The 13,953-nt window shown below is 36.4% G+C and overlaps 1 protein-coding gene across 2 annotated transcripts in view; it reads left to right on the top strand.

Annotated features, from left to right (window-relative positions):
• The window catches only part of KDM4C (lysine demethylase 4C), a 436,329-nt gene that overhangs the window by 124,192 nt on the left and 298,184 nt on the right, over nucleotides 1-13,953 (top strand). For both annotated transcript variants that reach the window (XM_021063862.2, XM_021063858.2), the window contains 2 exons: nucleotides 8,447-8,550; nucleotides 12,296-12,433. In XM_021063862.2, coding sequence (XP_020919521.1) covers nucleotides 8,447-8,550; nucleotides 12,296-12,433 — 242 coding nt within the window. The remainder of the gene's footprint in view (nucleotides 1-8,446; nucleotides 8,551-12,295; nucleotides 12,434-13,953) is intronic.

The following is a 13,953-nucleotide window of genomic DNA, read 5'->3' as shown; positions in this document are numbered from 1 at the left end:
ACAAAAAAAAAAGAAAAAAAAAGTGCTTCTTATATCAGCTCACTTTTACACTGAATCCAGGACACCGTTGGATGTATATATGACAGGGTCCTTGAGAGGGCTTATGTGATTCTGCACTTCCCCTTGCTGTAAAACTTCCAGCAGAACTTCAGCAGTCTTAGCAAATGTTATTGTGGGATGTTTTTAGATTTCCAGTCAGGGCTCTTTTGGGATTGGTGGAATACATGCTCCTTATCATGGTAGAAGCAGATTTGTTGAAATAACATTATGACTAGAATCAACATGGTGGAAATGAGTGATAGGAATAATGATAATAGCTGCTATTCATTGAATGTTACTATGTGTTCGGTAGACTAAGTTTTTTTTTGAAATTTTATTAAGTATTTTTTTTTTTACAGAATAAAATACATACATTTAAACACAATTACATTCAAACAGACTGTTATATCATGGATCTTAAGAAAAAGATTAAGTGACTCTCTGGAGAAGTGGAATGGAAAATATGCTGAGACAAATAGGAAGTTTATTCTATACTTTATCCCATTTTGTATGGCTTTCATCCTTACTATTTAGTATTATCTATTACATTTCAATTTTTCTTTAACAATTAGCATTAAAATTGTTATATTATGCAACTAAAATTTATAACGAAAGCCTTATATACCATTAAATATTTTATATAGCATAATAAAAAGAATAACTTAACTGGTAAGAATAACAAAAATAGTATATACCCTCTGAAAGTAAGTAAAATATAAAACGCATAAATTGGTTAAAAAACAGTGCCACTATATAAATATGTCCTCACACTTTGTTACATCTTATTGATTCTTCAATATAGGCATTACACCATTCTAGGTGATGTGATAAACAAGACATTATAGACCTTACATTGTACCATGGAGAGAAATGGTTATTGAACTGAAATGGTTGTAGAACTGTATTATTTAATTGTACAGTTGCATTATTTAACTATAATTATCATAAATTCTTTGATGGAGAGGAAATCAGAATCAGATGTAAGAAGTCTTCAGCATTCCAAGGATGATGTCAAATGACCCCCTTCATGGTGGATTTTGCACTTATTTACTATGAGATATATTTCTTCTCCAGAGAGTCCTTGTTTGTGTATCAATTGTAGATTTTTGGTTTGCAGTTCTTCTGAAGTTTTGATGTAAGAGTCTATATGTATATGAGAGTGTTTTAAGTTGTTGTTCTCTTAATTGCAAGTTCATCTCCAGTGTCCTGCGTTTGTACCCACCTCTCCTCCTGATTTCTGATTTTGGTGGTATAATTGTGCATGGATGATTTCATATCTTTATTGTGCATATACCTGTACTGGTGAGCCTTGTCATTTGTGGAATTTTTGTTTCCTGTTGCTGTGTTTTCTTTTCTGCCTAGAGAAGTTCCTTTAGTATTTGTTGTAAGGCTGGTTTAATGTTGCCGAATTCTCTCAACTTTTGCTTATCTGTGAAGGTTTTGCTTTCTCCTTCAAATCTGAATGAGAGCCTTGTTGGGTAAAGTAATCTTGGCTGGAGGTTTTTTCCTTTCGTCATGTTAAATATATCATGCCACTCCCTTCTGGACTGCAGAGTTTCTGTTGAAAAAATCTGCCGATAACCTTATTGGGGTTCCCTTGTATGTTACTTGTTTCTTTTCCCTAGCTGCTTTCATTATTTTCTCTTTGTCTTTAATTTTGGTTAGTTTGATTAATATGTGTCTCGGGGTGTTCCTCCTTGGGTTTATTTTATGTGGTACTTGTTGTGCTTGCTGGATTTGAGTGAGTGGTTCCTTCTCCATGTTAGGGAAGTTTTCGGCTATTATCTCTTGGAATATTTTTTCTGTCTCCTTCTCTCTCTCTTCTCCTTCTCGCACCCCTATGATATGGATGTTGGTGCATTTAACGTTGTCCCAGATTTCTCTGAGACTCTCTTTATTTGTTTTCAATCTTTTTTCTCTTTTCTGTTCTGCATCCGTAATTTCCACTAATCTGTCCTCCACCTCGCTTATTTGTTCTTCTGCCGCCTGTACTCTGCTGTTGGCTGCTTCTAGTGATTTTTTTTTATTTCAGTTATTGTATTTTGCATCTCTTCTTGTTTAAGTTTTATATCTTGTATCTCTTTGCTCAGTATTTCCTGTAAGTTATCCATCTTTGCCTCCAGTTTATTCCCAATGTCTTACATCATCTTCAGCATCAACAATCTGAAGTCTTTTTCCTGGAGGCTAAGAATCTCCTCATCGCTTCACTGATTTTCTGGGGTTTTCCTTTCTCCCTCATCTGAGTTATAGTTGTCTGTCTTTTCATTTTTATAGGTTTTTGGTGTGGTGACCTTTTTATAGGTAATAGAGTTGTAGCCTCTCTTACTTCTGGTGTCTGCCCCCCTTGTGGCTGAAGTCAGTATGGGGGCTTGGTGTAGGCTTCCTGATGGGAGGGGCTGATGCCTGCCCAGTGGTAACTGATTCTAATCCCTCTGGTGGGTGGGGCTTAGTCTCTGGATGGGATTAGAGGCAGCTGTGTGCCTGAGGGGTCTTTAGGTAGCTTGTTTACTGAGGGGCGGGGCTGATCCCACCTGGATTGTTGTTTGCTCTAGGGCTTCCCAAAATGGCCACCTCCAGAGAAAGCCATGTCGCTGAATATTCCTGAGAGCTTTACTTCCAATGTCCTTCCCCTACAACAAGCCACATTCACCCCTGTTTTCCCAGGATGTCCTCCAAGAACTGCAGTCAGGTTTGACCCAGATTCTTATGGAGACCTCACTCTGCCCTGGGACCCAGTGCATGTGAAAGTCCATGTGCCCCTTTTAAGAATGGGGTCTCCGTTTCCTCCAGTCCTGTGGAGCTCCTGTGCACAAACCCTACTGGCCTTCAATGCCAGATGCTCCAGGGGCTCTTTCTCCCAGTGCTAGATCCCTGCACGTGAGGGTTTGATGTTGGGCTCAGAACTCTCACTCCTGTAGGTGAGTCTGTGAACCAGTTAGTTTTCAGTTTGTGGAGCTTCCCTCCTGAGAGGTATGGGGTTGTTTAGATTGTGAAATTGCCCCTCCTACCTCTTGATGTGGCCTCCTTTTTTTCTTCTGGAGTAGGATATCTGTTTTAAGGTTTCCAGTCCATTTGGGTGAAGAATGCTCAGTCTTTAGTTGTGAATTTTGTTGTTTTTAGGAGAGAAGTTGAGCTCCAGTCCTTCTATTCCGCCATCTTAATCCTGTCTGAGACTAAGTTTTAAGTTGAGATAAAATTCATGAAAGATAAACCATTAACCATCTTGCAGAGTACAGTGCACTGGCATTTAGTATATTCAAATTGTGTTACTATCACCTGGTCTAAGAGATTTTCATCACCCTAAAAGGAAACCCTGTATTTATTAATCAGTTATGCTCTATTTCCCCCCCCCCCACTCCTCCCTAGCCTCTGGCAACTAGTAGTCTGCTTTTTGTCTAGGTATTTACATATTCTAGATGTTTCATGTACATGGAATAACATAACATGTGACCTTTTGTGTCTGGCTTTTTTCACATAGCATGTTTTCTATGTTATGCTTATAGTAGTACCTCATTGTTTTTTATAGTTGAGTAATATCTCATTGTGAGGATAGACCATGTTTTGTTCCTCCACTTATCCGTTGGTGAACATTAGGTTGTTGCCAGCTTTTTTTTACAATGGCAAAGTTTTTTGTACATTATCTCCTTAGATTCCTGTGAGGATCCATTCAGTGAGGATAGGCACTGTGGAGAACAGAGTGATGGTTGTTCAAAATATTAAAAACAGAACTACTAAATGATCCAGTAATTCTACTTCTGAATATGTATTTAAGAGAAATGAACTCACTGTCTTAAAGAGATATCTGCATGCCAGTGTTCATTGCAACATTTTTTACAGTAGCCAAGGCACAGAAACAACCTAAGTGTTCATCAGCAGGTGAATGGATAAAGCAAAATGTTATATAAGTGTATATATAATATGAATGGAATGGGATATTAATAATGAAATATTATTCAGGCATTAAGAAAGAAGGAAATCCTGCCTTTTCTTCAACATGCGTGAATCTTGAGGCCATTATGCTAAGTTAAATAAGTCAGAAAGAGAGAGACAAATACTATATGATCTTGCTTATGTGGGGAATCTAAAAAACAAACTTACAGGTACAGAGAACAATTTGGTGGTTTCCAGAGGCAGGAGGTGGGAGAAGTGGGTGAAGGTGATCTAAGATACAAACTTCCTGGAGTTCCTGTCGTGGCTCTGCAGAAATAAATCTGACTAGTATCCATGAGGATGCAGGCTCTATCCCTGGCCTCTCTCAGTGGGTTAAAGATCCCCTGTTGCCCTGAGCTGGGATGTAGATCGCAGATGCAGCTTGGATCTGGCATTGCTGTGGCTGTGGTATAGGCTGGCAGCTACAGCTCTGATTGGATCCCTAGCCTGAGAACTTGTATATGCCATGGGCGTGGCCCTAAAAAGACAAAAAAAAAAAAAAAAAGCAAAACAAACAAACAAGAAAAAACAAACAAAAAACCCCAACCAACTTCCACTTATAAGATGAGTTAAGTTCTGGGGATGTATCTATAGTATGGTGGCTATAGTTAACAATACAGTATTGAAAATTGCTAAGAGAGTAGATCTTAAAACTTTTCATCACACACACAATTATAACTATTTTGTGTGATGAACATGGACTAAACTTATTGTAATCATTTCACAATATATACATATGTCAAATCATTACACTGTATGTCTTAAACTCATACAATGTTGTATGTCAATTATATTTTGAAAGGGGAAAAACAAACCACTGAGGAAGGTAATATTAACATCCTGATTTTATGGATAGGGAAATTGAGGAGCTGAGAGATTATGGGACTAGTCAAGGATGTGTGAGTTATTGAACTTGTGTTAGGAATGCATGTCTCTGTAGAGGTTCTTAACTATTATTCTCTTTTGTTTTGCTAGCCATGTGGGCAAGATGAGAATGACTTCAAATAATTCAAATAATTAGAGTTTTGGTCTAAAACTTAGTTCTGCTGTTTAATAGGAATTATAAGGTACATGTTTGTTGTGAGCAGTAAAGGAGAGAGGAAAGTTGGTGCTCAAGTAAGCTTTATGTTAAGTGCTTGTAAGGGAGATTGGGCAAGATTTACACAAAATCCCAAAGCACAGTTTACACCTTTCAGGAGACTGCCTCTTAAATGCTTCTTCCAAAGTATCCCTGAAAGAGAGGAGAGTGAAACATTAGTTTTTGCCCCACAACACTCATGCAGATTTTGATTTTTTTTTTTTTTTTTTTGTCTTTTTAGGATTGCGCCCGTGGCACATGGAATTTCCCAGGCTAGGGGTTGAAGCAGGAGCTCTAGCCTCTGGCCTATGCCACAGCAGCTTGATCTGAGCCTGTCTACAACATACACCACAGTTCATGGCAGCGCCAGATCCTTAACCCACTGAGTGAGGCCAGAGATCAAACCTGTGTCCTGATGGATACTAGTTGGATTCATTTCCACTGTGCCACAATGGGAACTCCCGGATTTTGCCTTTTGTGCCCTTAGTACATTTGTTTGTATGTTAAAAGTAAACCAAGTAATTTAAAATTACAAAAGTAGATATTGCAGAAAGACATGCCAGGTTTATTCTGTGTGTTCTTCTACACCTGGAGTGTTACCTAGTGGCCATGAGTATATGAGGTGTGGTGTTGAGATGCTGGCTGCTGTTTCTACTACTGTATACTCGAAGGGTCGGTATGGAACTGTTTTTGTTTTTTTTCCCTCCTTCTTTTTATAACTGCACCTGTGGCATATGGAAGTTCCCAGGTCAGGGGTCGAATTGGAGCTGCAGCTGTCAACCTATGCCACAGACACAACCACACTGGATCTGAGCCACATCTGCCTACCACAGCTTGAAGCAGTGCCAGGTCCTTAACCCACTGAGTGAGGCCGGGGGTTGAACTCATATCCTCACAGATAAAACATTGGGTCCTTAACCTCCTGAGCCATAATGGGAACTCCCAGAATTATTTCACTATTAGAACTTCTTGGTCTTCAAGGTTGTGAGAGAGTGGACTCTTCCATTTTGTGACTGGCAAATTGGAAAGTTTTATGCATGTTTCAGTAGGAACATTAAAATATGATAACTTCTAGAGAAGACCTCTTCCAAATAAATTACTGAAAATTTAGAAAAAAAAAGAACCTCAAGAAAGTATATATTAGAGTAGAAAAAAAAAGATTGTAAAAGGTATATTTTAAATAACTTACTTGCAAAAATTTTTTAATATATACCTTTTCTCTTTATTTGGTGATTTTCAGAAAACTTTGATAGTCTTAAGTTGAATTTTTTGTTAAATGTTGTATTTTTTACCAGTTCTTTTTTTTGCTATATTTTATACATGTGACTTCAGATTTGTTTTTTTCACTTATTACAAAAGCTGCAATGTTCCTGTAGCCAGAATAGTTCTGACTTTTAAAAATTATTATCATTTTGTATAAAATAGTATTCTGGTTATATTGGCTTGCTTATATATTGAATCAAATCAACTATTGATTTGGAGTGAGGGTGAGTGAACTATGTACTCCTTCAGTTATTTTGAAGTAAAATTCACTTTCACACACATACTTTGTACATAATTTGTGCTGTTTATGAGGTGTTTTCCAGGGCAATGTAGAATACAGTTCTAATAGCCTGTTGAAAATATAAATTCCGAACCACTATGAAGTTCTTAATATATTGCAAATTGCCTTCCTTCAGTGGTTTTCCAATTTAAATTAACTTATGACCAGTCACCACATTGTTCAGGTCCTGATTACAAATCCATATCAAAGGAAAATTAAATAGATTCTTCTGTCTTCATTGATTTTAATTTAAAACTTAATTCATGTAGTGCTGCATAAAGTTACAGATTTGAAAAGTTTGATAGATCCATTTAAATTATACTGTTAAACTTTTGAGTCTCTGTGGTATAGACTCAAGACATGTTGCTGTGTATATATTGTCATTACATTGTGTGACACTTTCTCTCCATTGACTAATGTCTGCATTCTTTCAAAAGCTATTTATTTTCTATTTATGTATTACAAATATCACCCATAGAGGGCTGCATCAAATGACCACATAGGGGAAAATTATTTCTTTTTTTCCCATTGGTATTGTAGAGAATGATAATATTTCTGCTGTTTCTATTGGTATGCACTTTTTAATATTTCTATTTTTGATTTTAAAAATACAGAATGTACTGCTTTTTGCAGGTGGTTCTCTGCACCCAATGGCTCTTTTTTCAGTGTTTGATCTGTTGCCTTCTGATGATCTGTGGCCTCACATACTTCATGTGGCATCAATAAAGACGTATTTACTTTGAAATTATTCCTGTAAAACCTTGCTGATCTATGAAGTGAAAATGGTTCATGACTAGGTAGTGAGTGCTGATAATTCTTTCATCAGATTGGTCATATTCTTGAGCTGTTTATTTGTAGTAAGCCACACAGATAAGTAACATTTCCAGTGGCCTTATTTTCTTCTTGGCAGTGGAGGAGTTAAAACAGTATCTGTGCTTCTTCCCATTCTCCCCATGTATTGCCACACATGCTTTCCTGATGCATCTGTGTTCCTTCTGGGCCCTCGCTCTGTGATTCTCCTCTGTCTCTTCCCTGTTTCTCCTGTCTTTCTCTTGCTTTCCTGCTCTCACGTGATAGTTATTCCATCTGAGTGTGGAAACAGAAGGACAGAGCATCACGCACATTCGTGTTACTCTAGCTTATATAACTGAGTTAATGAGAATCTGCCTCAGACAGACCACAGGATTAAAGGCAGAGATGGAGAAAAACAACTATTTTTCAGTGTATAATATACTGTTAAATGAAAAGATTGCTGCTTGTTTAGCTTTTTCATTTAAATGCCTGCTCAAAATGCTGTGCCCACACAGGCTGATGAGACAGGTTTCTAAGCTCTTGACTGGTGCTGGCTGGGAGTTAGTTCAGGAAATTAGTAGCAGTTAAACTATTTAAAATTGATCAGAAAGAAATAAAGGTGGGAAACTGCTATGTGTCTGCTGTATGCCAGGTGTTGGGACAAGTGCTTTTGGAATGATTGCTTCTAGGAATCTAAAATGAGAGATACCTCTATTAAAATGCAGATTTTTCCTCTTCTAACCTCCCTTAATATTTTCTCCATTTATCAGATAATGGATAGATTAAATTTGTTACAAATTGGAATTTATAAAGTTTAGTAATTTTATATTATGCCAACAACTCTTGGCAGGTCTTTTTGTAAAAAACGTCAACCCTTGGTGATTAAAATATGTATCCCTAAATTTTTAAGAATTCCGACTCTAGTTTTTAGTCAGAGTTTTTGATGGGAAGTTGGTTTATATTTGCATAAAGCTGTCATTCTGTAAGAATACTAGAACATGAGTTTAAAAAAAAGGTTTGAAATTTTATTTTAATTACTGCTTATATTTACTGTTTCCATTTAGGTTTTTTCCCAAGCAGTTCTCAAGGGTGTGATGCATTTCTTCGCCACAAGATGACACTGATCTCTCCCTCAGTACTGAAGAAATACGGTATTCCCTTTGACAAGGTATATTAGTATTACTCTAACAAATTCATTTCATGTGGGTATATTTTTTAAGACAAATTTAACATAAAAGAATATAACTTTAATTTCAAGTAGGATTTTTAGGATGTGGGGAGAAAAATTCAGATTCATGTTTTATTTAGGTAACAATTATTTATCTAAATACTAATTTGACATTGCTTTTATTTCAAAATATATTTACTAGAGATTTCATGCTGCTCTGGTTATCTTATATCAATACTCAAAGTAAAATATAGCACATTTGACAGAATAAGATGTAGCACTTCTGAATTGAGGTCTTTTATATGAGCAGTATAGTTTGTGTATATGTATTTATTTTTTAAAAAAAGAACTCAGAGCAAATTTTATTAGTAATTTGGTTGGTTAGAATCAATGATTATGGTGCCAGTAGGTTGCACCTAAACACATTTCAGACGTAATACAATTTGAGATTACATTATGTATAAAATTGTCTGATGATTTAATAATCAGTTATTGCTTCTTTGGAGTATTTCTGAAGATTAAGTTCTTTAAGACTCTGTACATCCTAGATTCCTCTTTCTTTGTGTCTAGAGGTAGTTTTTGGGTCACAATTATTCCAGAGCATGAGCATTTTTATGTGAAGAAGCTGAAATGAAAAAAGCTTTTGACCAGATAAATAAAAGCTCTCTCTCAGCTGGAGGAGGATTAGGTCTTTAGCTACTTGCAGAAACATTAAAAAATAGCTCCGTTCTCTTTTCGTTTTTTTATTTGACCATCTTCCCATAATCCTTGCTTTTTTCTACCTTAGAAGCTTTTCGCTTGTGACCAAATCATTACCTCTTCTTAATCTCAGGCCCTTAAAGCCCTGTCTTCCACTCCCACCGTCACCAGCTCAGGCTTTGTTCAAAGTAGAATTTTTGCAACGACCAAGAAACATTCTTCAACTTGAAGTGGTCCTGCCGACTCACACATGGTCTGTGCAGCAGACATGCATGAGGCATATTTGTCCTGTGTGATGAGGATGCTTTCTCCACTGGTTTAGTCACATACCCTTACCATGACCAAAAGTGTACCTTTGAGATTTGCACCGTGGGGAATGTCCACAGGTGTGGGTGGACTTCAGCACTGCTGCAGTAGAGCTCAGAGGCTGTGCCACCAAGGCCTTCCATCTCAGATCTATCATCATTGCATGGTGGCTTAAGCTTGATTAAACACTCTTATTTAAGTTGGAATATTAGAAGGCAGAGGAGAAGGAGGAGACTAGAGTCTTCCAAGACGGGAAAGCCTCCTTGGGTTTAAGGCTGGTGATAGGAATTGATCAAGGTGTTCTTTGGAAGAGGGAGTTACATAAAGGAGGACTGCAGGATTGGCTCATTTCTCCAGAATGGAGGCCTTTGGAGCTTGTAGCTTCTTTCTGATCTTTGGAGAGAAGGAGGCAGGTGCCTTGTACCCCTTTCTGGTACTATTTGGTAGATTGCTAGATGTACCAGACTCTTATCTGGTCCTTTGAAGATGCGGCATTTAGTGACTTCTGTGGGAAGTGGCAGGGTGAGTGTTCATCCACAAATGGTGGACTCCAGCATTTTAGAGGGATGATTGGCATTTGCAGTTCCCCTCCCAACTTGATGAAGGGTATGTGATAACATTGTGTTCCTCAAGGAGCTGATGCTCTGATGATGATAATGCAATATGGGACAGAGTAGCTCAGACTTCTGAGTTAAACATCCCAGATTCGTTCCTGCTTCTGTCACTTGGGTAAATTACATAATTTTTTTCTGAGCTTCAGTCTCTTTGGAAAATGGGAGTAATAATAGTACACTTAATTGGGCTATTATGAGAATGCAAAGAAATTATCTATCTGAAGGGCTTTGCATAGCACATGTTATGTAATAGCACACCCTTCCTCCTCAGTTCCACCCTCTCTCTTTAGGCAGTCATTTCACAGTTGGACTGACATTTTTCCTTCTTCTTTCAGATGTATTTTTACATATTCATACATATATATGAAAAAGTATCTTTAACAAATAGCTAATGTCTGCTTTTTTATTATGTGCACTATCCTTTCCAACATCTTTTGCCATGTGGAATTATGATGCTTAATAAAAGGGATTTTTTTTTTCTGTCCCTGTGCTTTAAAAAAAAATAAGTTAATTATATAGAGACAGCAAATTAGCCTTATGTTTTGGCTAACTGGTACTGATCTGTTTTTAGAAATTATATAGAGGCATAACATTTAGAGTCCCATTCATTGGGACCAGGTACTTTTTCAATGGTTTTCTAGGTAGAGAAAGATCATGGGTAACATTCAATGGATCAGTGAAGCTAGTTTCCTTATCCCAGTGACAGTGGTCTTCCCCCCTTCCCCCACCTTATAGGCCTAGAAACAGTTGAACAGGGTGAGTTTTGTTTTATCACATGATAAGAAGGAAGTGCCTAGTTTCCAAGCGCAGTTATAATTAATGAGATGCAATGAGACCCGAAAGGAGAGAATCAGGCTGTATTCTCACGTGCCTTGGAATGATGGAACTGGAACCATGTGGAGCACTGATAAGCCATTCTTTGCCTGCCAGGTGGCAGGTGAATTGTTGCTCATTGCAGTAGAACACCTGCTGGAATGTCATGGGGGAGAGGGTGTTGAGCTAAATTTCAGAATTGCTGGGAAAGAAAATACTTTCCCACACAACATTTTAGCATTCCTAAAATGGTAACTGAATTGCAGTGTGTGCACCTGTATTTATACATTGTGTCTTCTGTATGTTTCCACACAAGTGCATAACCACATATATTCATTTTGCAACATTTTAGGACTGAAATAAGCCAAGGTGACTGAATGAACTAGTGAGTTATAAATTTGATAGTCTACTATTGAGCAGACAAGTTAAAAAAAACTTTAAAATTTAGCTTTATTATTTTTCTATAGCTCATAGTGTATTTTGTATCTTTGGTGATTATAAAATACCCAGTTTCTTCAATTTAAAAATTAGGAATTTTTCATCTTTTCTTTTATGCTGCTGACTAATTTATCTAAGCTTTAAACACTATTTTTGAAAATGCACTCACACATACATACTTATATATTGCATATATATTTGAATAATTATTTTATAGAAATTATACTATTAAGTGGAGTACATTAATTTAATGTTTTCTAAACATTACGAAAGGATAATTGGTGAATGCTATTGACTCTTCAGCAATAAGATTTCATAATAAAACCTGTTCAGCATGTGTTATCAAAGTTTTTACAGCTCTAACTTGAAAAATGTCAGTTGATATGTCCTATTATATAATCCCAATAATATGAATTTTTAAAGTATTAAAATATGCATATTGAATGCTAATATGAAAACATGTATTTGAATAATATAAAACAAAGACATCTTCAAATAAAATACAGTTTGATTCTGGACTGAATGGTTGAACTACATTGCCAAAAATTCACACCCTGTTTAGATAAGTGTTTTGAAGTTTGCTGAAAAACTATTAAAGGATTAAGTAGATCTGGGGAATTGGCGTGGGGTAGACTTCTTTATACAAGTATAGGTCTGATATCATAACATTTTTTAAAAAATAGGAAACATTTTAATTGTATTTGTAATTTGGAAAATCTTAAAATTTTTATTATAGTTGATTTATAGTGTTCTGTCAATTTCTGCTGTACAGCAAAGTGACCCAGTTATACACATATATATATATTCTTGTATTATCTTCCATCATGTTGGAAAATCTTATAATAGGGAAATATTATATGTTTTCTACCCTGCAGATCACACAGGAAGCTGGAGAATTTATGATCACTTTCCCATATGGCTACCATGCTGGTTTTAATCATGGTTTCAACTGTGCAGAATCTACAAATTTTGCTACTGTCAGATGGATTGACTATGGGAAAGTTGCTAAATTGGTAAGTTATGCCTCAAAAATAAAGCATACATTAAATGTGTATTCTGGTTATTATAGTGGGAAAGAAAGCTAAGATCACATGCAGGATTTATTTTTTTCCTCGGTGATGCTGTGTGCCTGTCAACACAGTAATTTATTTCAGACAGATATACTTATTTTACATAGGCTGTATTACTATTTGTGGTAACATTTTCCTGTTTTGAGATTCATGTGGAGGAATTTATTTTAGATGTAATTGTATGCAAGCGATGCTTTTTTTCTGAAGGCCACCAGTTATTTTTTTGTGAGATTTTCTGGTGGTTCCTGGTGGTTCCATGTTAGGTGGCCTTTATTCTTTCCATGTTAGAGTTCAGTCTATACCCTCAAAAACAACTATTTACAGAGGAAAGTGTCTGGTAAAATTGTTCAGGAGGTTAAGGGAGGATGGTAAGAAGAAATGATTAAAACTGCCTTTAGTGCAGAAATGAATTTCTTGAAAATAATAATGTAGAACATATTTTAACAAGCAATACATCTTCATGTTAAATTTGAATGAAAATCTTCATCTCCTACTCAGTATATTTAATTTAGCTCACAAACTGTGCATTTTCACTCACAAGCAACTTCTGTTAAATTTAATTAATTGCCCCCTGTGGCATTAAGTAGAGGACATCTTCAAAGTGATGGTAGCTTCTTTTAGGTTGCTTCCTTTCCTGTGGATTTTAAGGAAGAGGTGGAGACTGGCAGAAGGCAGCTTCTTAATGAAACTATGTGTTTTACAGAGTATGTAAAATTGACATGTATTAAGTGGGAAATGGCATGTATAGCTTCTGTGGCTTTATCTTGGCCATTGCATTTTTCAAGCAAATGTTATTCATTCTACATTGATAAAACTTGCATGTGGAACCATTGAGTGAACTAGATAGAAATACATTCAGAGAGGACAACTCTAGGTTTATTTTGCATGGGTATTTAGAAAGGTGCATAATATATTAAAATAAAAGTATAACCCTTTGGCAGCCCAGGAAGCATTTGAATGAATTTGTGACACAGAAGAAAACTCCTACTATTAGAAGACTTTTTCTCTTCTAAGTAATTTTAATTTATGAGGTGTAATTTAGAAAGAACAGAAATGAACTATTTTCCATTACACATCTTTCATATTATAATAAAAAACCCCAGAAAGCTCAGTATGTGTACCTTGGCCAGCTATTGCAGTGCTTTGGCAGAAAAGTAATGCTGGAATCTCTATTGAAACAGTGTCATAGCCCTACGGTTATATGAAGATATGCTGTTTTATGGTTTGCATCATTAAACATTGATATAAAACAAGTCCGCTATCACAGTTGTTCAATCACCACAAGAATTAGTTGGTGTTTGTTTGCTACAAGTTTCAGTTCTAGTTCCAGGTATTGGCTTCTCCCCAAGACTAAAATGCCTTGAGTGTGTTTCCACATTTCCGTGTGGACAGAGTGGGAACTGGAGTGTGACCAAGTAACAGGTCGAGAATGGTCCTCTCTGAAGTCTCAGCTGCTAAGCCCA

This window comes from Sus scrofa, chromosome 1 (genome assembly GCF_054392235.1).
Source record: "Sus scrofa isolate SSC_HxYL_T2T_F1_AM1 chromosome 1, Sscrofa_HxYL_maternal_Yorkshire_Landrace_v2.0, whole genome shotgun sequence".
NCBI classification, from domain to species: domain Eukaryota; kingdom Metazoa; phylum Chordata; class Mammalia; order Artiodactyla; family Suidae; genus Sus; species Sus scrofa.
This window is presented reverse-complemented; position numbering and strand designations above follow the sequence as displayed.